This window comes from Cupressus sempervirens, chromosome 1 (assembly GCF_028749045.1).
Source record: "Cupressus sempervirens isolate cs-2001-9-10 chromosome 1, ASM2874904v1, whole genome shotgun sequence".
Classification (NCBI taxonomy): Eukaryota; Viridiplantae; Streptophyta; class Pinopsida; order Cupressales; family Cupressaceae; genus Cupressus; species Cupressus sempervirens.
In genome coordinates, this window is record NC_143118.1 from 792,915,700 (window position 1) to 792,942,123 (window position 26,424).

General features: G+C 35.6%; 1 protein-coding gene across 10 annotated transcripts in view; it reads right to left on the minus strand.

Annotated features, from left to right (window-relative positions):
• Positions 1–2,440: 2,440 nt before the first annotated feature.
• The window catches only part of LOC149580252 (serine carboxypeptidase 1-like), a 44,830-nt gene continuing 20,846 nt past the window's right edge, over positions 2,441–26,424 (minus strand). For 5 of the 10 annotated variants that reach the window (XM_089790078.1, XM_089790080.1, XM_089790083.1 and 2 more), the window contains exons 9-15: positions 10,707–10,787; positions 10,361–10,597; positions 9,622–9,687; positions 5,070–5,191; positions 3,437–3,550; positions 3,291–3,336; positions 2,441–3,125 (exon numbers count right to left, since the gene is read on the minus strand). In XM_089790078.1, coding sequence (XP_089646204.1) covers positions 3,042–3,125; positions 3,291–3,336; positions 3,437–3,550; positions 5,070–5,191; positions 9,622–9,687; positions 10,361–10,597; positions 10,707–10,787 — 750 coding nt within the window. In that variant the 3' untranslated portion in view covers positions 2,441–3,041. The remainder of the gene's footprint in view (positions 3,126–3,290; positions 3,337–3,436; positions 3,551–5,069; positions 5,192–9,621; positions 9,688–10,360; positions 10,598–10,706; positions 10,788–26,424) is intronic. The other 5 variants (XR_016353455.1, XR_016353456.1, XR_016353454.1 and 2 more) reach the window with 2 other exon arrangements.

Below are 26,424 nucleotides of genomic sequence, written 5' to 3' on the forward strand. Positions count from 1 at the left end.
AGAACTTTTAATTATCATTTTTAAATTTCTTTCAAGTTAGTAATTGTGAAATTAGGAGAGTAAAGAATGGACAGTAATTGGAACAATTAGGTAATCAATAATCTTCCCCTAATGCATGCTAATTAATACATGCAAATCTACTATTTTTATAAAATTGATTTCCTGGTGACCTTTTCTTGTCCATTGCATATAATATGGTCTCAATAAATACTTAATGAAATTTTATGCATCAATGATAACCAATGATCATATCACAGATTTACGTTGTACCAATGTGCTTCTGTCAATATAGTTGCTTCATTGCTAGGCCAACTATTCATAATGCCAGTCTAAATAACCACGTCATAACACCATTAGATGGTTGACATATAAATCATGAAAGAGCTAAAATATAAAATGCTGATTTTATTGATTCAAATTTTCTGGATACATTGGGATGCATACAAACTTGATACTAAAATGATACTGAATTATATACATTGATGTTTGAGCATCTTTATATAGCCTTATTTTCCCTTGCAAAAACTGCTCATGGGAATAACTTCCAACAACTATATATTTAACTATTTTATTTATTTAAGCTAAACATAGAAACTAGCCTGATTAATGTAATAAATCTAACATTCCCCCCTATTACAGTAATCTAACAAATCTAACATTCCCCCTTATTAAAAACTAACCTAATTTAATGTAATAAGTCCAATATTCTCCCTTATTACATTAATCCAACAAAGGTGAAAGCCTTCACCAATATTATTCCTCTGGAAACTTTGATGAAGCTCATTCACCAATCTTTGAAAGTAGATCTCTCTCTACAACTTCAATTTGCAAATACTAATCCTGAAGTTGTTTGCATAGTAACATTGTTTCCACCTCCCTTACACAATGAGACATAGTTCTTCCAAAATTTCACATCTCCATGGAGTGTGCCTGATGCCTCCTTTGGTGTTGCACATGAGACGCCTTTCCTCCAAAAGTCCACATCTCCTTCGAGTATGTCTAACACCTCCTCAAGTGCCATAGAAACAATCACCACTAATATGTCATGGACGCCTTTCTTCTGAAAGTCGACATCTCCTCCGAGTGTCTCTAACGCCATTCTTAAAATCCTGCCCCCCTCACTCCATAGAAGGACAATCACACAGCCAAGCCCCCTCTTTTTTTCAAGGACACAAATCTATCAAGTCCCCTCTTATCTTCAGGGATTAGCTTGCTAAACGCCGACTTTACAAGGACACAAATAGTTGCTTCCCATGCAATAATCATCTTTGAGCGAGAAGCTAGCTCGAGATGATAAAAATCTTCCAACCTCCATTGCCTGAAGCCTCCTATTTATTTCCTATTCTTTATAGCAAAAAACTTGTAGCTTTTTCACCAACCCACATACAATATTCCATAGATTTTTTTCAATCAAAATCAACTGTATCTTAATTTGTCATGTGTAGAATTCAAAACCATCAAACTTAGCAATAGTAGACATTTTATCCATTTTCTTCTTGATTGATTTAAAAGAAAATCAAGCAACTTAAATAAAATGCACGCACAATAGAAAAGCAAACACTCTTTACAAATTAAAATGCATCCAATGCTGTAGGAAATGGTTCTCCAAGTTGACTAGTATATGAACCTAAGCAATTTGCAAATTATAAAAGGCTAAGAAAAATCTTTATCATAGAAACATCACATACTCTCCAAATTGATGATCTCATAGAATACCAGATAGACACATGGTAGCACTGCTCGTGATCTTATTGTGAAGGAGAAAAATAACCAACCAAAATCATTCCTTTTGCATTTATAATGAATGCAATGCCAACTTCACTGTTGCATAAAAACATTATCGTCATTGTTGGGCACAATATATTTTCATCTCACCATTAACTCTCCATTGCCTATGTACTTGGCTCTGATACCAAATGAAAGAGCTAAAATATAAAATGCTGATTTTATTGATTCAAATTTTCTAGATACATTCGGATACATACAAACTTGATACAAAAATGATACTGAATTATACATTGATGTTTGAGCATCTTTATATAGCCTTATTTTCCCTTACAAAAACTGCTCATGGGAATAACCTCCAACAATTATATATTTAACTAGTTTATTTATTTAAGCTAAACATAGTAACTAGCCTGATTAATGTAATAAATCTAACAAATCATGTGCCACAGAAATGCAGATCGGGTGGGGCATTACAAGTGAAGAAATTTTATAAGAGATAGACAATCTGCCACAAGTTTACTTCTAGAGGCTTTTAAGAACACAAATCATCACATAGTACAACTTGCTCAAATCTCCAATTCTCTACTAAACTCAACTCTCTATGCACTAGGACATAATTTAACTATTTTATTATCATTTTATGATCCCTGAAGACATGTTGAAGCAATCATTTAGACTTCGACAAAAGGGGCCTCGGAGGATATCAATACAATTAATCATCTAATTCAGATCGTTTTTAATTTTTAAGAAAAATAAAAAATGCTTTATACATGTTCTAGTTTTATATTCCACCAGTATAAATACTTCGTTAAAAACTAATAAGAGCAGAACTAGACGTAACTAGTTCGTGATTCGTGATATTCTCAATAAACTTCTGCTAATATACACATCACAACAATGAATCTTAAAAATCACGGAAATTCTTGACCGCCTTGGCAAGTGATAATTTATCAATACCAGCTGTCCTCCAATTTAATCTTCTTGCACACTGCTACCAGATTGTGAATTTTTGTGGTTTTCATCTTCAAATTGAGCAAGCATTTCCCACTGTGGTAGCCAAAATCAAATTGTGATTCTTGGTCAGATTTAGTGCGCCAAAGGTGCACCTTGACACAAGTTCCGTTCCGTAATAAATTTATTTTTATCAGGATTAAGCAAACAATCTGCCAGAAATAGCAATGCAGACGTGCTCTTTACCTTCAAATAATTAGCAGAATGAGAAATTATAAATACAAGACAAGAATGACTTGCAGGATGGATGCACACATAAACGAAGCAATAATGGTAGTTAGCGAATCTTCAATAATGGTACTTTACAGAGGTTGTCCAGCCAGCCACCGTGTGTAGAATGCCAATGCTTCTGCAGGTTTGTATTCTGGAACTGTGTGTCCAGAACCCTGAAAAGATAAAATTTGTAACAAATCTAGTGAGTAAAAGAAACTAAAACTTAGCCTCCTATTTGACATCAGCTCCGATCATCGAATTGCCATATTTTTCTTCATCATCTGACACCATATGAAACATATAGTCTATCTACCAAAGAAAAAACAGTGATAACCCACCTTTATGGTTGCAAAGGTCAAGTTATGGGCGTATCCTTGAGTATAGCTGTGCACATTTCAACAATTGCAAAAAGTACATTTTCAGTCAAATTAGACAAATTTTATATAATTGCGGGCAGAAGGAAAAGCAAAGCGAAATTACATACCCAGCAACTTGTCCATTCACAATCCAGGGACGCCATTTATCTATTATTGCATATCCCAATGACCTTGTCCAAGCCTCAGATCCAGTGAAAGGCACACACATATCATGATCACCACTGCCATTATTTGTACAAATATGGAAACAAATAAGTTAGAAAAACCCCCCACGTTTGAATAGCCCTTCAAAACTTCAGTTATGGAGTTTTTATGAACAGTGGACCCTATGCTGAGAAAATTGCTAGGGCAATTAGGCTGGGGTCCCATGGAGGGGGACTTCCTTCAAAATAGAGCAGGTGGTCGCTGAGAGTTTTTAGGAATGTTTAAAGGTGAGTGGTCCCATGTATTGTGGTTTAAAAATTTCAGCTACTAAATTTGTGGAAGTTGAGAAAATTTTAAAAAGTAAAAACTTTGTTTTTAGTGGGAAAGAATAAGCACAACTTGCCATGTGGCATAATTTTTCCCTAAGTTGGTGGGGTTATTTCCACCCCCTCAATTTAAGAGGGCTAAAAAATAGGGGCTCCTATTTTGGAGGAAAAGATTCTAGATAATCTCTAGCCACCCAAAAAATTTCTCATGGGACATCCCTTCCCTAAAAAATAGAGCCCAAGCCCCCCTGATGGGACCCCTCCCTTAGTAGGCAGATAACCCAAAAATTGGGAAATGTTTTAGCAATTATAGCAGCTTATGATTAAATCGGAAAATAATTGAGATATTACCATAATCACAATTAATTGCAAATATTGCAATTTCATGGAAAATTTTGGTATTGAAACTAATAAACATATTAAAAGGAGTCATTATAAGACCATTTGCTTCCTTCTACCTGGAAGTTTATTTAGTCAACTCAAAAAATATTTCTACTCATTCATAGATGCAAAAAATTTAGAGTAAGAGTGGCATTTTTTTTTGTAGTCATCACAGAAAACAAAATTGCAGACAAACTAGATTAATTAAACAGTATTTGACATAAATCCCAAGCAACCTTAAGTAATTGAAATCAAAGAAAGTTGAAAGTGAGAAGTAGGAGATATTTTCCACAGCAAGTCAAAATTGTGATATTGCTATCAGGATTCAACTCTCTAGTTTTTTGAAACTACTATTCACAATAAGATGGACAAAATGGGCAGCCATGAAACACAACTTGCAAGTTTCAGCCACTGAAATTTTGCAAGATAAGATTAATCAGTAACCTTAGGAGGGGAACTCATACATTTCTCCAATTTTATCTAGGATTTATTGATTTCAAGAATATAAGGTTGAGTCCTACAGATAATACGATGGTGATTAATTTAATAACGATGTCAAGAAAATCTGAATACAAAAAACATTTAGAAAATTCCCCCCAAACAAAGTTTACTGATAAGAAAATGGAGGTTGGAATACTGTTTAGAACAGGCCATGCGAAGAAGAGCTAAAGCATGAAATACATCAGAAGCTTGTTATAGGTTTAGCTTTCAATATAGTTTAGAAATTTAGAATGGACAACTTCAAAAAAACCCAAAATATTTGAGATCCTTGACAAAAAATTTGAGCTATACCACAGCTAAGGATAAAACAAATTATGAACAATGTCAAAAGTTGAACTAACAGCTGAACAATGAACAATGGCTAATTAAAGGCTGGGTAACAATTAACCTGTAAATCAATGCACGGTATCCTTTGCTTGTAAGATTTCCATGGTATTTGATCATACTTCCAGCATCATGGTTGTAATTAATGCGACCTGTGCACAGATCCCATTCTCCACATGTTGCCTTCTGTAAAAGGAATGTCCATATATTAGATGCAAAAACAATTTCTTGAGTAGCTCCAAGCATGACACTGCAAGATAATCATAGTAAAAGATAATTTAACAAAGATTCTTAGATCACATAGACCAAACCTTGCATACATTTTTCTTGTTAGAAAGTCAATGAGCAATCCTTCTTTACATTCTGTTAGTACATGAACTTCAAATTTTAATCACAAGCAGCTTCAACAATTTATCATACAAAAACTGTTTTTGAATATGCATAGCCTGAAATATGGGTAAAAGGGCAATGCAGTTGAAGCCAATTTTAGTAAGCTCAAACTGTAATTTCTTTAAGTTATTATAAATAGAAACTAGTGAGCTTCTAGTAGCTTCCTACAATTCCTTGCAATACATCGAAGAACACTGGAGATAGATTGAAAAGAGGAAATGTAACTTCACGAAAGCTACTTCCTAAAACACTCAATCAAAACATGGCCAGTTAAAAGAAACCAAATATTTATTTTCTTCAAATCTGTGAAAATAAAAAATATTTCGTCTGTGTCAGGAAAGATCCATAATATAAATATATAGTATTTGGATGTTGCGATAGATGTGACATAATTAAGTCAGTGCATATTACAAGTGTGCTCATGTGCACGAGAAATAAGAGTGACATATGATCCAAAGGAGCACAAGAAAGTCATATATAATGGATGCCTGTGTATAATTTGAGAGTTACTAATAACAAATTGACAATAGCTTTGAGTCACTGAAAAGTTCATCTGTGCTTGCCTAATGGCACACTTGCTTTGTTGCTTTACATGATATACAGTGGCTGACTCATACTACAGACTATGGTCATGGAAGCAGCTCTGCCTGTTGGAGTATACAGCCATATTTACATACACAATCCTTCTGTTAAAAGGCTCTGGGACACTAAACTTTGTCATCATAAAACTTAATAATCAGGATGATAGCAGCATAACAGTGGGGTCTATGCACATTCATATTACCGTTTTAATTTTTATCTACTTACAGCAGTGTTCCACTGAGTTTTGGGATGGAGGTTGTAGGGAGTGTTGATACACTTATAGTGCTTAAAAAAACAGATACGAAAATATGTATTAGAAGTACATTTCAAATGGTACTTTGGAAAATTAGTAAAATAACAAAATTATATTAAGTGCTAAGATTTAAGATTTTAATTTTAATTTTAAATGCTTAAAAAATATATAAATTTGTCAAAAAAAACTATATAAATTTGTTGAATTGAAGATTTCTACAATATTGAAAATATCATAAGATGATTACAATGAGTAGCATGATATCAGAATATATACGAAGTGTCAAAATGTAGCGAAGGGAGGGCCAATACTAATCCCCAAACCCCAAAAAACAAAAAGAAGGAAAACTTAAAAAAAAAAAAAAACTTTTGAGATGTTTGGGGATGGAAGACCTCCAAATGTCCCTAGAATGCCAAAGAGATGCCTAGGCCATTCCTGAGATGCTTGAGAAATGCCTGGGCATCCTTGAGATGCTTACCTATCTCCAACATCTCTAGAAGTCCTAGTTGCAGTGGTGGGATGGCAGTGGGACACCCCATCCCCATCCTTGATGGCAGCGGGATGTGTAATCCCCGCATCCTGGAGACATCTCCATCTCATAAATGTGGGGCTCAAGGGATGCACGCCCTATGTTTCATTTCTACACAATAGTTGGTGCATAGTATGGTCATGCAAGGCCAAAATTGTATGAGCCCCGTTTAAAATTCTCACGGGCACCTAAGTTCATCATGTACCATGCAAAGTCACTTGATATGACATTAGAATGAAAATAGTCACGATCATGAAAGACAACATTATAGGAACATGAGAGTTGGGTTTGTTATTAAATTATGTAATGACATTTCATGGAACACATGAGTGCAAAGCTTAAATATCACATGCCACTAAATGAGTAAGCTAGCATTCAAGACCAACACTAAAAAAGAGTCCTTGCATAAACGAGTGAAATAGAAACAGGCTATCTTTTTAACATGGAAGTATTCTCAGCCATGTGTATAAAGCTAAAGATGCTTTCAACCAATCAGCTTCCCCGTACACAATACTTTACATCCAATAGGATCCAGTCAATTTGGTTGACGCTTTAAGAAGCATCTATGCTCACAAGGAACTAACATTGAAGTGTATAGTACCAATAGCAAATTGATGCTCTCTTTACAATAAATGAATCCAAAGATTGAAAGGGAAATTTCAGGAAATCAAAGATTCAAAGGTGTAATAATCATATCAAATTAACAGAATTGTAAAGCACATTTTATGAAGAAGTGCACCCTCTCTAAAAAATTATTTTCAAAAATAGATACAATAGATCGCATAAAATGAAAATGAATAATACCCAAAAAACTCAATAGAAGAGCCCACAAACAAAAGAAACTTGATAGTCATGAGTACACCTACTCAACTAAAGCAATTCCAACAAGATAAGGGTCATGGTCAGAGTGGTTGCCCAGCCATTTGGGAGGTCTTGATGAGATATGTTTCCGGTACGGGTACTCTTCAGGGCCAGTATTTAGGGGATGACTATTAAAAATGGGGTTTTTAAAATATTTATAGAGAAATTTCAAATATGCATATCATGACATGGATAAAGCATTCATCATAGACATTTTGGAAGCTTAGTAAATAGCATTGGACATGAATTGAGATTTCACATGTGAATTGATAAGCAAATCAACAAAGTTCAAATGCTTTCATTGTCAATAGATGGCATACATATAGAAAAATTCCCAAAGGTTCCATGTTTCAGGCATGAAATGACATAAAATATTAAAATGTAACTACTGAAAACTATAAGTAAACTACTAAACAGTAAACATAGAAGTCCATGATCAGTAGATGGTAGGTCTAAGAGTCTAAATCAAGTATATTTGATGCCCTAACCTCCTCTTTCAATTCTTGTTCACTCCTTGACAAGTTGATCCTCTTGCTGCTCTTCTCCTTTGCGAATGTGAAAATGAATTTTATTTTCTTCTTTTCGGTTATTTAAATATTTTACACTTATAATAAGTTTTGGTATTGCTAAATGTGGTTTGGGTGTCCCTGTGGCCTAGCATGTGTTATATTTTAGCACTGACCATCCAAAAACAGCTTGGGCTATAAGGGATAGCCAAAAGTCCCTGGAATGACTAGGAGTTCCCTAGCCGTCCAGAAACTTCTGTCATCTCTGAAGTCCCCAACCACTTGCATAGTTATTTCGGGGACCAATTCTAAATCTCATAAAAATAGGCATGAGATGGGAGCAGGAAAATGATGTCCCCACGACCTTGTACCATACCGGGGATAGGAGTAGGTCAAAAATTCTAGGGGATGCCTCCCCATGGAACATGGTTATTAAGCTTCCACCCTGTGATGGTACTTTATCATGTTGCACACCATTTTCACAATTCACAATTTTGTCACTTAAGGGAGAAAACAGGTATTTGGAATATTTTTGTTTATTAGATGTTTTGAAAAACAAGATGTGGTTTTGTAACTTTCGTTTGGGCAAGGAATCACTGAGTTTTATAAAGCCTGAGAATCATTGAGTTTTTTGAAAAAACTCTGCCAAAATTTGGCAACTGTCCCTGCAAGTTTTTTGCCAAGTTAAAGACAAAAACTCTGGTGAGTACTTGCCAAGTCTGCCAACTATGCCTCTACCTGTTCAACACAAGGATTCACCTTTTGCAAATTCTACAAGAACTAAAGATTGCAAGAAGATTAAAGAAATTGAAAAGTCTCAAAACGAGGAGGAAAAGTCACAAAAGGGAGCTAAGCGTTCATTTTGGTTTTTATTTCTTTCTTCTAAATATTCGTAAATCCAAGAGTAGGAATGTAAAAAGTAAGAAAAATAGGAAGATGAACAATTATAGAAGGAAAACAAAAGGTTTTTATGCCTTGATATCATAAAAAATAAATCTGCCTAGGAAGTGCACTTCTTTTTTTAGTCTTTTACATGGAACTGTATAGGAAAGAGGGATGAATTTGAGACTTCATGTACAATTTTTGAGAACAAGAAGCATCTTTTGATGGAATAGGTAAAGAACCATCAGCTGGCCAAGAGGAACCCCTAAGTTCATGTAACCAATATTCTTGGAAATAGTTAGGTTGAATGATAATGGCATATAAATCCATAAGAAATGTACACTAAAAAACTAAACTTGATGCTAAAGAAATGCAGATGAGATGCCCAAATAACAATAATGTTTTGTCATCCCTGCTAGTCCTATTAAGGATCTCCTCTGAGGGCAGGCAAGGAGGGTCATCTAAATAGTAACTGAAAGTGGGTCGATGATCAATAAATATGGACACAGATTAGAATTTCTGGCCTTAAAATACATACATGTTGATGCCTAGTGGGACCCAAATTGGAAATTGTTTCATAACTATGAACCATTTGGACATAAAGAAAGCATACCTTCTCAGCATGTATAGCATTCCTCACTGATTCATCATTCAACCAAACTTTCGCAACCCGGTCATCCTGGTTTCACAAAGCAGAATCAAACGAACATAGTAAAAAATTACCCAACTCCAGAAATCTATGATTACTAAATGGCAAAATTGTTAGAAACATAACGCCCAGCATCAATATACTGAAATGCCTTAATAATAATTTGATCAAAATTAGATAGCTGCCATGGTCATTTCTGTATATATTTCATTTCAATTTAAACAGATTTTATTTCTTGTATAAAATGGTTAAATATTCTTTTTTTTAGGCCCTGAAATTAGTAATTTAGTAAAATTTTAATTTGAGCCGTAAGTTATACCAATCCACGAACCTGCTGAAAAATCTCATAACATGATAATTTTTTAAGGAAATTCAAATAGTATTTCTTTACACAATCCCAATGAATCCAGAATGAAGAACAAATCTTCTGCATATTGGACAGCTGCCACAAGACTTATGATAATGCACACAACCTAACCAGGAATGAATCTTCTTCAGGTGAAGTTCTGTGTTCGTCATGAGACAATGAGTTCTTCAATGATTTCGTGCTATCTATTAGTGGCATCTATGCATGTAATAGAAATATATTTTGGTTTCAAAACAAAAAGTTTGCTATTTTTAGAAAGCTGTAAGTGAATCAATCTCCATTCAACGGCTGTAAAAGAATCTATTTTCTTGGAAGTATATCACGAATAATATTTACAATGCAAGGGACACTTTCAGAGAGCTGTGGCCATGTTGGAACAATTCCATCTGCAACTGGTGCTTTGAGAGGCCAAGCACGACCAAAGATCCTCCTCCTTACTGGATGAGGCTTTCCAGTCTCACCCAGATGCTTGTAGCTCTCAGGCAAGTTGTGTTGGCTAACAACCATGTCTTGTACTTCTGTCGCATGGTAGCATGGCTCAAGAATGTCATATTCATTGAGCCTATAAACAAGCTGCACGTTTGACGAGAAAATAGAGCTATAGTAAAATACTTAGCTGCTTAATAAATATTAAAATAGAATGCCTTACTAAAGGAAAAATAAGTCCAGAAAGGGTTGTGACCTCATCAATCTCATTTAATTTTGTAGAACAACTTTCACTTGCAGAATACCGGTAATTTCCCTTACAAGCATCCTGTGTTTCCTGCATATACAAATACAATTTACCACAGGCAAGATAATGACACAATTTAAATATTTTAAACAATAATCAACATCTAACTGATGCGGTATTAGTGATTAGTTCTTGATGCAGGCAAACAATGTTGCTAGATTTAATGGTGGTTTAAATTTCTGGTTTATCTGGATTGGATTCTAAAAAAATGTAAATAGATGCAACTCAGCAATAATTAAAATAAAATCATACAAGTTAAATCAGTGTAACATTGTTCTACAACCCAAACATAAGCTTGAATGAGGTTGGAAAACACAACAAAATGGAATATATCACGATGATGAGTTATACAAAGTAAAGGTCGTAATTTTCATTTAAAATGGATAATTCTCGTCACCTTTGATTGAGGAAATTGTGCTCTATGCTATAAAATTGTGGATGGGTGCATAAAGTTGAAATTCTCATTTCTGTTGATGGTATTGTCTTAAAACTATGAACTAAGTTGCAAGAATACACACCCAAACAAATTTTATCCTTCTCATAATGACAGTATCACAAAAAATGGAAGAATCATTTGCTGCCTAATTTGATGTTCAGTGTGAATTACCTTTACAAGCAATTGATCCAGGTGAAGGTGGCTGCTCAAAAATGTAACCCCTTCCCATTTTGCTAGTGCCATCCCTCCTTCGAATCCTAATCAATAGCTTTACACTTTCAAGTTGAAAATTATGTTTTTGTATTGATAGTCATAAAAGTATGAAATTTGAATCATACAATATATTTTATAGTCAATGTGTTGAATATCTGATCAAGGTCATATGAATTTTGGAGGATTACTCAAAGTACTACAGAATTGGAATGAAATGCTTAACAAGCTGCTGAGTATTCATCAGATCTTCATCAGCTACTTGGTTCCTTGGTTGAGCTGCTTGGTTGTCTTCTTGAGCTACTTGGTTTCGTGCTTGTACAACTACTTCACCTGGTTTGTTGTCTTCTTAGGCTGGTTGCTTGTCAACGTCACTGGTAAACTTAATTTTATAGGTCGGGCAAATGGATTGGTGATTTTCACTAATCTTTTTATTTTAAATTTGCTCTGCTATTTAAATCATTGTCTGGAGATGACTGGACAATCATGTTTGGCACATAATTCTACTTTGCCAAATAAAATTGGCAACTATTCAAAAGTTTGTCAGGTCACATTGCAAAAGTTTGTAAAAGTGGAATAGAAGATTTCTCTAGGCCAAACAAGTAGGTTGAGAAGGAAGACAGAGCAAAGGAGGTTGCTAAGGTATGGAAGTAGGAGAAAGAATTTTCGTTCATGCAAACAACCCTTTATGGCAAGAAAAAGAAAAGAAAAATGGTAACAGTGGTTGTTCTAGGCATATGACTAGAGACAAGTAAGTTTATCACCCTCAAAGGCACATGTAAGGTAAGATTTAGTAGTGAGACATCCACAAAAATCAAAGATAAAGGTACACTTATTTTAGATGACAGTGAGACTACAATTGAGATGTTGTATATGTAGAAGGTCTGAAACAAAATCTATCAAGTGTGAGTCAATTGTGTGACCAAGTACACAATTTAGTTTTCAATATAGATTGTTGTGAAATTAGAAAAGATGGTAGCAGTCTGTTGATGTAAATAGGGCTGCTAACAGTCCATACATTCTTGATGATATCAAAAGTGAGAAGTTGAGAGTGATTTCACTCCATCCTTGGATTGCTAGTTGGACTCGAGGGGAGTTCTCATTGTCTTATTATTTTAGCTCCATTTCAATTTTGTAGGTTGGTTTCAATCAATGATTTAAAAGGGGGAGAAATAAGTCAAGAGGAGCAGCTTTATTTCAGAGTAAGTTAAGGGGAGGAATTTTATTTCGGATTAGTTTTTAGTTTCAGTTTGGTTTCACATGGAGTTTCCATCAATGACAAAGGGGCATGTTGTCGAATATTTTGTCATTGATGTCAAAGGTTGATGATCAAGGTCATATGAATTTTGGAGGATTACTCAATCTAAAAGAGAATTGGAATGAAATGCTTATCAAGGTGTAGATTATTAATGAAATCTTCATCAACTAATCAGTTGCTTGGTTGTTTAGTTTAGCTACTTGGTTGTCTGGTAGAGCTGCTTGGTTACTAGGCTAAGCTACTTAGTTGTCTGGTTGAGCTACTTAGTTGCCTGGTTAAGTTACTTGGTCGCGTCTTCTTGTGCTGGTTGCTTGTCTACTTCAGCGGCAAACTTAATTCTATAAGTTGAGAGAATTTATTTAACCATGGCATAGGCAAATGGATAGGTGATTCATACTAATGTTTTTATTTTAATATTGGTATTGTATTAAGATTGTTGCCAGGAGATGACTGGACAATAATGTTTGGTACATGATTCTTCCTTGCTGGATAATATAACAACTGAAGCTTTGTTAGGACATTAAAGAATGACCATTTCAGTATCTTTGCAAATGTGGCACGTCTTTAAGCTGGACATAGTGATTTTGAATGTTTGGGGATTACTTGAAATCAACTCTTTAATTTATCCATCTAATTTCAGCACGGTGGCTTTAGGTATTTTCATTAAATAAGTGTGGGCAGCTCCTTTATAGCAATTGTTGTGTAACGTCTTAAATAAAAAAAAAAGTCCACTATGGAGGTGCAATTTTGAGCTGAGTATTCATGGGTTGAGAGAGAAAAGGGAGAAATAGATTCTTTCAGTTGGTGATGAAACAATTTGTGTTGCAATTAATAAAAAATAGTATTTCTACAATATTTGTGAGTTCTTTCAATTTCATCTAGAAAGTATGGGCAGTGTTTACAATGCCTGGGTGACAATAATTCCATAATCTTATTGGGCATTTTGGATGCAAAGGGGAGACATGCATATCAATGGGAGAGATGTGCGTTGATTTCTCATTGATGGCTAGCTGTTTGAATTGCAGATTTTTAGTTTTAGTCAGCAAGCAGAGGAGAATGTGACAGCTGTCTTGTAATGTTTGGAATCTTTGAATTGTGCAATAACTATTCTTGTGTTTGCAAAGCAATGTAGTAACTCATATTTTTTGCTATTGTCAGCTGTAAGAAGGGATATCATTTTATGGGCAATTATTTAAAAGTATCATATGAGAGGGGGACCTAATTTATTTTGGTGAAGCGTAGTGTTTATTGTTGCTTAGCATATATAGAGTCTGAAACCATCTAAGGGAAGTGGTGTATAGTGATTTGACTAGATAAAATTGTATGTATTAGCAGATATTAAGTGTATGAATATTCCTATCTATACTGAGCGGTAGGAACCATCATTGGACAATGTATGATATTGTGCCTTATCAAGAAGTGTCCAAGGTTGGGGGGGCATGATAGGATATGTAGGACAAATCAAAGCACTTACTCAACAAGCTCCACAAACATTCAAGGCCAGTGTAGCTCCTATAGTAGAAAAGAAGCTCGTAGCATGAGTAGTAGATCCGTGTCTCTAGAGTTGGGCCGAGTCATGTTGATCTGAATGAGAAGAGCCATGATGTTGAGGGAGAGAAGGTTAGGAAACCTACATGATGTGGGTAGAAATGGTGTACTGAGATGTAAAATTCTTTACTGTATAGCATTGAAACTTACAAAAGCCTATTGCAAGACATGGACAATTTGGATTCACAAACTTATAGTCATAGATTGAATAAATGCATTAAATTGATTATGTGAGAGATACATTATCAGGACCGCATCCTGGACCCTCGAACTAGGTCCAGGTGCGAACCTAGTCCGGGTTTATGCTTGGACCTATGGTTTCACACAAGTTCGTATCACCGGGGACCCACGTGGACCCACAAGTCCAAGCACGGACCCTGTGTGTACCATGCATAGACTTAGGTGCAACTTGCCTGAACTCAAGTGAACCGAAGTCCAAGCACAAACCTTGTGCAGACCGTGCACAGACCCGAGGTACCCAACCCGAACTCGAGTGGACCCACACAAACCACTAGGGAACCGTGGACATAAAGGTAGCGAGTGGGCCCAAAAACAAGTTAAAATGCAGTTTTATTCTTTATTTTTTCCTCCTAACCTTAGAACAACCTTAATAAGGAGGCTACAAACACATTTCATTTTACATTTGGTCTCTCATTTAGCTCTCGTTTTTGTCTCTCCATCTTGTAAGTTTGAGATGAGGTGATTGCAATGGAAAGAGATCACTTGTGAAGCTGCAAATACCTTCCCAAAAGCAGATCTAAGTGTTTAAAGTGTGCATTTCAACCATTTTTCTTTAGTCTTTTGATAGATTATTTCAAGTTTTTGTAAGAGTTTTAATATTTGTTTGCTTTTTCTCCATTTTTTTTAATAGATTGCAACAATGAGTAGTCAAAGCTCAGTGGGTGGCTCTCAAAAATTTAAAATTGATAAAGGGTCTCCTCTTAGGAAATCACTACAAGACTTTCTCAATGTTCTAGAGGTGGTTTATTAATTTTTGCAAAGTAGAATATAAAAGCTCCTACTACCGGGAAACATTTGATTTTATGAGCCCGTGGGTAAAGGGATTAATATGTGTGAGGGGCCACTAGGGGGAATAAGAACGGGCTGCCACTTGCAAAAATAGCAGCATTCATTAAAGAACAAGAAGATGCTGATAGGTTAGTTGCAAAAGGAAAACAAAGTGGTTATAGTTTTGGTAAAAAACAACCACCACCCACTCAACATAACTCTAGACATCCCTTCTTTCCTATACCTTCTAGGGAGGAGGAGGAAGATGTAGATGAACCACAAGTCACCACCCGCAAGAGAGGCCCACTAGAACAAGCATTTCAAAATGAGGTAAGAGACATTGGTGATATGAAAATTGCATGTTGCCTCTATGCAAATGGTCTTCCATTCAACCTAGTGAGGTCACCCTATTGGCAGGAGATGGTGACAAAAAAAATTAATGCACCTGCTGGTCCTAGATTTGAAAAGGTGTGCACTACCTTATTGCATAAAGAGAGGAAAAATGTAGAGGTCCAATTAAAACCAAATATATTCTTGGGTCCAAACAAGTGTATCTATTGTCTCTAATGGATAAAACGTCCTTTGATCAAATAATATTGTTGTGCCCCCCAAGGGCACAATGCTTTTCAAGGCAGTTCATTATGAGGGGGAAGTAAAAGATGCAGAGTTTATTTCCTAGATTCTCATTGATTCCATAGAGGTAGGGGGTACTAATAATTTTGTCCAAGTAATTACAGATAATGTGAAATTTTGTAGGGCAGAAGGTTCTTTGGTAGAGGCTAGATGTGACCACTTCTTTTGGGCCCCATGCATTGTATACTCTTAATTTGGTGGTGCAAGGAATTGGCAACCAAGTAGACTGGGTGAAAAATTTTACGAGGGTGAGAAGATTCAGATGTGTGACAAATCACCATGTCACAAGCAATTTTCAGAACTTTCTCCATATTGGAACTATTGAAGGAAAAATTTAAATTTTGATTTGTTTAGTTTTATTTATCATTTTATCATTATGTCATGTTTTGCATAATTAAATGAAATAAATTTTGTGTTGTTTACATATTTAAAATGTGTTGCTAACCTACTATTAACATGCTCTTAGGTGGCTGAAGCTCGTTTTGCCTCTCACACCATCGTCTTGAGATGACTTGTGAAGGTAAAGGAGGCATTTTAACAAATGGTGATTAGCAAGCAATGAGGCATTTGGAAGCAATCCAAGACAATAAGGGCCCAAAAAGTGAAAGCAATGAAATTAGATGATGATTAGTGGGGTTCTACGGAGTAATGTATTGGAATTTGCTGAGCCAATCATGTCCATGCTTCACTTTGCTGACACTAATGACGTGTGCCTCGGGGATGTTTATGATGCCATGCATGCCATGTTGAAGAGGATAAAAGTTGTAAGTTATAAATTTTATTTATATTATATTCCTTTATTATTGTTTATTAAGAGATATCTAAAGTTTTAATTGACATAACTTACATCAAGATGACTTATATGAACATCATTTGATATCCCAAATGATACGAAGAAGAGAGAATGATCCTGAGAACACCTTTTATAAAAAGGTGGAAGCAATAGCTCTCCATCGCTGGAACAAAATGGCAGCACCTCCTCGCCTATGCTCTCTCTCCTAGATACTATAGTGCAACGATACTCGCTATTCCTAGTAGAGTATCACTATATAGAGATGTTGAGATTGCTAGTGGGTACAATAGGACACATAGCAGGATCTTTAGTGATCCAGAGGTGGGGGCGCTAGTTAGGAGAGAATTTGGATTATTCATATCAAGAAATGATCTCCCTCCTACTATAAATGACAAAAGCAAAATGGATGGGATTACTTGGTGGTACCTTCATGGTTAGGATTATGTGTACCTCAAACCTCTAGCCATTAAGATACTCTTGCGAATAAGTTTTTAATTTTATTCATCTTTTTTTGTCACTTGCATTGTAGAACTTAACATTCTTTAATTTATCTTGTATTTTTTCACTTTTTATTTTGTTTGCCTTCTCTCTAGGTGCTAGGTTGCTAGCTCTTCTGATGCTAAGTGGAATTGGAGTACTTACTCCTTTATCCACTCAGTCAAGCACAACCGGTTAGCTGCCAAAAAAGATGAAGACTTGGTGTTTATTCAAACCAATTTGCATCTCGTGGCATGCAAGGATCCAAAATACATAAGGGGGAAGAGAAGTTGTGGGACATAGCCCCCAAATCCGTAGACTAGAATATGATCGTTCAGGATCTTGCTAGAGCCTCTCTTCTTGATGTGAATGATGATGAGGACATGGCACTTGGTGGATCTAGTGCTAGTGGGGCCAATTTGGGTGAAAATGGGGATATACTAGCAATTGGGGAAAATGAAAATCTTGATGATTTTATTAATAATCTGTTTGATGATTGATCAAAACTTTGATCAATGATTATTAATGAACATTAAACTTTGAATCATGTTTTAAGTTTTAACTTTCAGAATTTCATTAACTATATTTTATTTCAGTAATTCAATGCAATGATTTTCATTATGATTGGAATGATATAATCATATTATAATGTTTATTGTATCTTTGGTATTTGGCATTGATCAATGATCAAACATCATACTATGAAATGATTTACTTTTAAAGTTTTGTATATTTTTCTTATTTTTTGTATACATAAACCCCACACACACACATATACATAAACCCCTATGAACCATAATGGAAAAAGAAATCCTCAAACCCACGAACCAAGTTTTCATGCCTGAACATGTCCTTGAACCCGAACCAGTAACTTAGCATGGGAGGCAATACTTGGTAGTAGTGTAAATAGACATCCATATCTCAATTGATCATGATATCAAGAAGGCAGTTATTAGCTAAACTGCTAGAACCATTCATGGGTCGATCAAGTTGGTAATGAAATAGATTGTAGTGTTGGTAGAGAAGGGATAACATGTTTGTACAACTAGAGACAAACAAGCTATGGAGGATAACACTGTTCCCAGCTCTTTTAAGGGTGTAATGGCTCCAATTACTTCAAGGACATAAACAAAACATTCATAGGGTCCAACATCAAGCATTTGGCATTAGAAGGTGAGAGGTAGATATCATGTTCCCCTTAATCTTAATTAAGTCTTCCTCTTTTTTAATTTGTTTTCTTGTTATTGATGCCATCAAAACTTACGTATAACTTTCCTTTTCTGAAGTGGCTTCAAGACTCTGTTGATTTAGGATCCAGTCTGTTGGACATGAGAATTAAGGCTAAACCTAACCATTAAGTTATATTACTGGTTTTGAATATCCTCATATAACTGGCATAAGCGTGAATTGTATATAGTGAGGGCATACGCTTGCTTCTTCTTTGGTGATGAGTTGTAAGATGCATGTGAGGTATATGGTCTGATGTTCCACCATTTTTGGTGATTTTGAGGTTCTCTACTTAGTTGACCCTCTGATTTGGTGTCTCTGATGAACTGATGCTCGAGTTAGCTATATTTGCACCCTTTTCCTTAATATTTAAAAAAAGATCCAGTTTTTGTTACAAAAAAAGATTTTACAAATATAGAAGCAGCTATTCCTTCTTATTAGCTTTCAAATTACAACTTTAAATCACATTATTTATTTACTTCATGGAGCATATATATGCTTTGTAGGCATAACTGACTGCTTTGTTTATGTTTGCAGCTCATTTAACTTACAATGCATATTAATATGTGATGTGTACATGTACCTATCAAGATTGAATCTCAACCCACACATGTATTTAGGTGGAGTTAGTTATATTTGTACCCTTTTCCTTAATATAAAAACAAAAGATCCAGTTTTTGTTACAAAACAAGATTTTACAAATATAGAAGCAGCTATTCCTTCTTATTAGCTTTCAAATTACAACTTTGAATCACATTATTTATTTACTTCATGGAGCATTTATATGCTTTGTAGGCATAACTGACTGGTTTGTTTATGTTTGCAGCTCATTTAACTTACAATGCATATTAATATGTGGTGTATACATGTATCTACCAAGATTGAATCTCAAACGCTTGGGATAAATAAAGCTCAAACATATCCAATGATTTAATGTAGTGTTATTATTGAGTTGTTTGTAAATAACCCCATTTCTGGGAATGAGTCATATCCAAATCGCGCCAACTGAAATCGCCTATGGAGTTGGGCAGGGTTTGGGTTTTCTAGGTGCTGATTTTAGCTTGAATCCAGTACAACATGGATGAAGTATTCAATGCATTGATTTAATTTAGATGAAGCCCTCCATAAACAACCACAATATTTTGCATTTCATGTGCTCCAAAAACACTTGCAAAAAAACTTGCAATTTGCCTAGAATGAAACTTGGGGTATCAAGGTGCACACCTAAGTTATTTTTTAGTCATTTAAACATAAACCCTGAAGTCTAAAGGCCAATCAACCAAACTAATAGGGTCGAGAGGGAATAAGGCCTCCCAATTAAACAACCTCTTGTGTAGGTTAGCCTTTGTATAAAGGATAGTCTTTGGTACTACTGAGTTATCTCGAGGTGTTAATGTCTATGTCATATTCTTTGTCTCAAAATTGATAGTATCATCATCTAGTCTAATACTAGCTCCTAGACAACCATTGTCGGCATTGGTTTCTTAGTATGTTGCAAGTGTTCTAAATTGTACTTTGGCATGGATTAGAGGTTGATGATTCCCTTATCCTATTATTGTGTTATGTCACAAGAGAATGTGATCATGGGTTTGTACCCGATTGTCTTTTATGTGAAGTTCTCTCTCTCTCAAAGGTTTACTATAATGGTTGTGTCTAGCGATTGTTCAATCTACGATTGGTACCACCTTGCATATGCAATATTGCGGTCATTTTGGTTATCATTACCTTTGTGTTGTAATGCTCCATATGCTCCATATGACAATTGTGTGCATGTTATAGAGCTAGTGTGACATGTTGTCATAACTTTGGTGTTTTAAATTCAAAGAAAAAGTTGTTACGCCATATTTTGCCTTAGTCCTTTGGATGAGGCATCACAATCTTTATTGTCAATCCTAGCACTTCTTGCCATGCCATAAATTTATTGTTTAATATTTTACTCTAATATAATAATATTTAGATTTATTTTTTACAAGGTTGCCAAGAGATGGGATACTAGAGTATTTGGAGACACCACATTTTTTATATAATTTACTAATTTAATCATTTTCTAATAGAAAATCTGAAAATATTAGTATAACAAAAGAGAAACACATATGCTATTAATTTCCAAGATTCCAAGACATCTCCACTCTCTGGTACAAGAGATACATCCTAGCGGGTCAAATATGCATCTCCCTATAACTATGGCTTTTATGTTTTAAATAGTCTAATTTGGAGAAGACAATAAGTCAATTTACAAGTGGGATCAAAGGATGGCAAAAGATGCGAAAAATGAAGGAAGTGAAAATCAGATTTTGCTTCGGACTGTAGGAATCCTTGGATTTGCAAGGGGGATGATTATGTGCCAATCGACATTGATGTATCCAACGAAGATGAGAATGACGTCAAAATGTTTCATCACAATGCCTTCATCTACAGATTTATGAGACTTAAACCAAGTTGTCGCACCATAAGGTCATGGATTGCCAAAAATTGGAAGACTGAGGTGATGATCAAATTTATGCCTAATCAATTCTTCATTGTGGCATTCGCCAATGAGGAGGAAATAGATCGGATAATCTATGTGAATATTTGGTACATGAGCAAAATCCATTGTTTTTGATGCCTTGTGCCTTAATTTTAATCTGATCGTCTTCCATCCCTATGACACATTAGTATGGGTTTGTCTATACAATCTAACTCTAGAATATTTGTTAGAAGAATGTTTGGAAAAGCTAAAGATTGGCCGAACCATTGGGATGCTCATGGATATGGATCTAAAGACCCTTAATGGTGATCTTGGCAAATATGTTGCATTACAAGTTGTGGCCATCAAACCAATCCTGGTGACCATAGAGCTAATTGTTAATGACGTCTAGTGGATCCAGGAGATGGAAATTGAGGACAGGAAATTTTGCCTCAAACGTCGAGCCAATTCACATTTTGATGCTAGCTACACCAAAAACAAAAAAATCAAGTAGGTAAGGTAGAGGAAGACTGTTCCATTGGATATCAAGAGTGACTCCAATTCTACTTTAGCCCCAATAGATAATGGCTGTGTTGGTGATGGTCATGGCCTCAAATTGGCAATCACTCTTGTTGACTCTAGATCTTCAAATCCTGAGGCTCACGTAGATCATCCCCTACCTGACCCCAATGGAAATCCAACTTCAAATGATGACGAGTTAGAGATCGATGTAGATGAATTGGATATAATTGATGAGAGATGTATAATGCAGAGGGCCCAACCATTTATGGATTGGGGCAAAGCACTAAAGGAAAAGAAACTAAGGGGCAGTAAGTACAATCGATAGCTCAGGAATGACGAGGTGGTTGCTAAAGGATTTGTTAGCATCAAAAAAATTCAAAGTACCAAGTGAGGAAGCCCCTCCCTTGAAAAGTGGTGCATGGGCACTTAGGAATGACAAGCAAGCACATGGGGACAACAAGCAAACTATGAAGACTATGAAGGAATGGAAGACACTTAATGACAATCAGAGGTCCATAGAGATCAAAGGAATCCTAAATGATGCAAATCATATCAACTATGACGTATTGGCTCCTATAATGGTTTAAATACTATAAAATGACTTTGAATGAATTAATATCCTTGAAAGGATTAAATAAATATAATTTGGACCATTAGTGTCTCAATGTGTCTAGGAGGTTTTAGGAGGTAGGTTGTTTTTAAATAAGTTTAAATAAGTCTCCTAAGTGTTGGAAAGACCTTAGTGAGAAGATTTAATGAGTTTTAATTCATTTTCATAGTTAAAATGTTTAAATTCTCAATGCATAACGGTTAGTAGTCATTTAGGAGGGAAATAGAGTTTTTATAGTTTCAACGCTTAACTACTCACTAAAACTGATTGGAAGAGGTTGAGGAAGTTAATAGTGATTTTTTTTGTATTTGAAACTCCATTGTATGGCAAGAAAAGCCTGGAGTGTACAAACAGCCCAAAGAGTTAATGAAATTCATGTTTTGGATCAGCAATTCTATTGATTTGCATTGTTACTTCTTATTTTGATTGGAGATCTTATGTAGAACAGTATTGGAAGGGTTCAATAGGTTATTTTCAGGCTTTGTTACACATTTTAGAGGGTTTGAGAGTCATTTTACATGACTGTACTGTCACGTTCAGCAGATTAGTTTGGCTTTTCTAAGTTTCTTTCTTTGTTTTGAAGCTTATTTGGTGATCAAATAACCATCCCATGGACTCAAAGGCTTAAAATCCATGGAATGATGTATAGTAACCTTGTATCATATGAATCTAACCTGATACAGGCAGCAAATTGATTAAGAGTGTGATCACAGGGCTGTAGCTGGGTATTTTCCCATTGAAAATGATGGCACAAGTGTAGCAGCAAGAGTTTGGGTTGAATAGCATGGTCTTTTTATGATTGGAATAGTTTTATATGGTGGATTTAATGGTAAAATCAATCAACAATTGATCTTGGAAAGGTTTGGAAGAGTGAGATTGGAGAAACCCTCAAAATAAGGGTTTGAAGCAACCAAATTGGGGCTTTCGGTGTTCTACATGTTTTGGGTCTAATTCCTTTTATATTTAGAGGTTTTGGAACATTTCTTGATACTGTCCAAGGTTTGAGAACTTGGAGATATTTCTGGGTGGTAGTTGCTTTGTTAAATCACTATATTTTGGTGCATTTTGGGGTCACCTAGTGAGGAAAGTCATACATGGTCCAAAGAGTCCATAATAATCTTGTAGAATGTTGTAGTAGGGCCAAAAGGGTATCCAAATATACCATTTATTTGTTCCATCTTTTGGAAAAGTTGTGTTAGGGGGCAAAAAGGGCAAAATGCTGATTTTTAGGCCTCATTAGGCTAGTTTGGAGTTTTTTTGCCATTTTGAGAAAGAGATAGGTCAAGAAACCTTGAAACCACTTTAATCCATCTTTATACATCCCAAATACATCAAAACTATCATGGGTTTGCACTTTGAGTAACCTTGGATGAATTAAGCCTATTAAAGCCATTTGAGTATTTTAAAAAAGTGTGGGTTTTCAAGCCAAATTTGAATAACCTATCTTGTGTAAAAGGTCCATCACCCTTTCCTCTGCATCAGAAAGCAATAAAGATTGCTTCATGGAATGTCAAGGGCCTTAAGAAGCCTGACCAAAAAGATGCCTCATGAGAATGCAAATGCAATTGTATTGAGGCAACATGATTATTCTTCAAGATACAAAACTCTCAGCTGATGAACGAGATGCATTTGGAAAATACTGCAAACCATGGCAATGTTCTTTTCATGGCTCCAGAGAAGCATCAAAGGGACTTGGCATACTTTGGAAGGATTGCACTATGTTGATAAACCCCATCTCCTTGTATCAAAATTGGTGTTCTACAAAAGTTGTGGACAATTCATGCAATTAAGAACTCGAAATAGTCAATGTGTGTGGTCCCATTTGCACTGAGAAAAGGTGTGAGGTCTAGGCCTTGATCCTTGGTTTTATCAATGACAGGAATGAACAACTCATTGTGGACAGGGATTTCAACGCTATTGGAACTTTTAGAAAAGAGCATTGGCCTCAAGAACATTAATCAAGTTATCCTCCATTTCAGGGACTTTCTTGTAGACTCTGGGCTTGTTGATTGTCCAGCTAGCAACAGTGGTTACACATGTACGAATGGGAGGAAAATTTCACATCTATCTCTAAAAGGTTAGATTGGTTTTTGATATTCTTGGTCTAGTTTAGTTGCCAATCTAATGTTAATGCAAGGATCCTAATTGGGATTTTGGACCACTTTTCGGTCGAATTGGACATCTCACTAGCACCAAATCCTCATAAAGCTCCCTTTAGGTTCTTGAACATGTGGTGGAGGGGCAACGATCTTATCGACCTCTTAGAACAATGGTGGGAAAGAGGTTGGGGTTGGCGGGTTTATAAGCTACAAAACAATTTAAAAACTAGCACATAAAACACAACATAAAGGATTGGAACAAACAAAATTCATGAACATCTTTCAAGAAAAAACATGCATTGAGAACTTGAGAATGGTCAATGAACATGTCATCCTCAATGACATGAGGAATGAAGAATTATTGGCTAAGAAGCAGCTTAAGGATGAACTCTCTGAGATTTTGAAGCGAGAAGAGTTATTCTAGCATGATAAGGCTCAGGAACTTTAGCTCATAGAGGGTGATGCAAACACCAAGTTTTTTCATGCTTTGGTCCAAATAATAAGGGTTGCAAATAAAATTGAAGAGATAAATGATAGTGGGACTCGGGTTGCCAAATAGGATGCTATTGGAAGTGAGGTTGTCACACACATTCAGAGATCGCTTAGAAATTGCCAAGGTTTGCCTCCACAAGGAAGCATCTTGGACCTAATCCCAAGGTTGGTCTTTGATGAGGATAATGATATGCTCTGCTACAACATCGCAATTAGTAAGTCAAAACTACTCTTTTCCAAATCCATTCGGACAAAGCCCCAAGCTCGAACAAGTTCATTGCGCACTTCTTCCAAAATTGTTGGCACTTTATGGGAATAAACATATGGCAGTTGGTAGAAGATTTTTGCAAGTCAGAGAGGTTCGTTAAGCTCTAAAGGAACAAGATTGCACTTTTAACAATTTCATGCCAATATTGTTGTGCAATACACTGTACAAAATTATCACAAAAGTACTAACAAATCGTTTGAGGAAAATTGTTGGAAAAATTATTTCAAGAGAACAAAATGGATTTGTTCCTAGCAGAGACATTATGGAAAACATCCTTCTTACCAACAAAATTGTCCATACTCTAAAATCAAAGGACTTGGAATGATAATTAAGCTAGACATCTCAAAGGCAGAAACATTTCATGGCATTTTTTAGCTGGTGTCATGCAGAAAATGGGCTTCAATGAGCATTGACGAAAACTCATCTCTTTTTGTTTTTCCACTGTGAGGTTTTCAATTTCTGTGAATTGATCTCTTAACAAATTTTTCCAACCTAAGAATGGCATCAGACCAAGGGATCCCATTTCCCCATCATTGTTCATCATAATGGCAAAGGCATTAGGTTATGCCAATAGGAATTAGGTACACTGTTTCGATTGGATAGGTATCCGAGCTTACCCAATCTATGACCCAATTACACATTCTCTATTCATTGATGACACAACATTGTACATAAAGTCTACTGTGCAGAAGGCCATATGCATTCAAGCCACATTGAGGGATTACGAGCTTTAGTCTAGGCAAGCCATGAACCACAATAAATCTTGCATCTTCTTTTTTAACTCCAAGCTCTTTAATCAACGCAAAATTGCAAACATTCTTCAATTCTCAATAGAACAATTGTCGACCAAATTCCTTGGCATGAAGGTCTCCAATGGCCCTAACTCTTCCAAGCATTGGATGCAGGTTATCGAAAGGCTCAAGTCTAAGGCAATGTCTTGGCGCAATAAATGGCTCTCCCTCCCTAGACATATCACAATGACTAAGGCGATTTTGTTCGCTATATCCACCTACCATGTGCCGTGCCTGGTATGAACATCCAAAATTGAATTAGAGATGGAAGGCGCCATGAAGAAATTCTTCTAGGAAGGGTCCAGTGGAACCAAGAGAATTCCATTGATCAATCGAACATGGAGCATTGACAATTTGAATCAGCAGATTTCTAGTGTGATTCATGGAATGACTTCAAAGCTCTTTCCGATCTCCTTAAATTGGATAATACATCCTACAAATCATTGATTGGTATAGTTGCACAGTGAAATGCTATGCTAAACAAGTTCCCATAAACCCTGGGAAGTACTTGGAAATGGATGAATGTTTCTTTGGACCTACTAGAACCGCTCACACTGGAGCTACAGGTCGAACTTTGTAATGTCCCTATATGGGTCCATTAAGATTAGTTATATCACATCTCTTAGATCATTATATCTTTATGACCTTCTAGCATATGCATCTTTAACTTCTTATGTAATCCCCCTAACTAGGGTGTTTCCTAATTTGCCTAAAATTTTGCAATATTTAGATCACACTTGAAAATGACATGTAATGATTTCCTCTTAATTTACCATAAAACAATTTATTATAATATTACAATTCCTCATTTTTCTATCCTTCCTTGCTTACATTATACGATCCCATTCT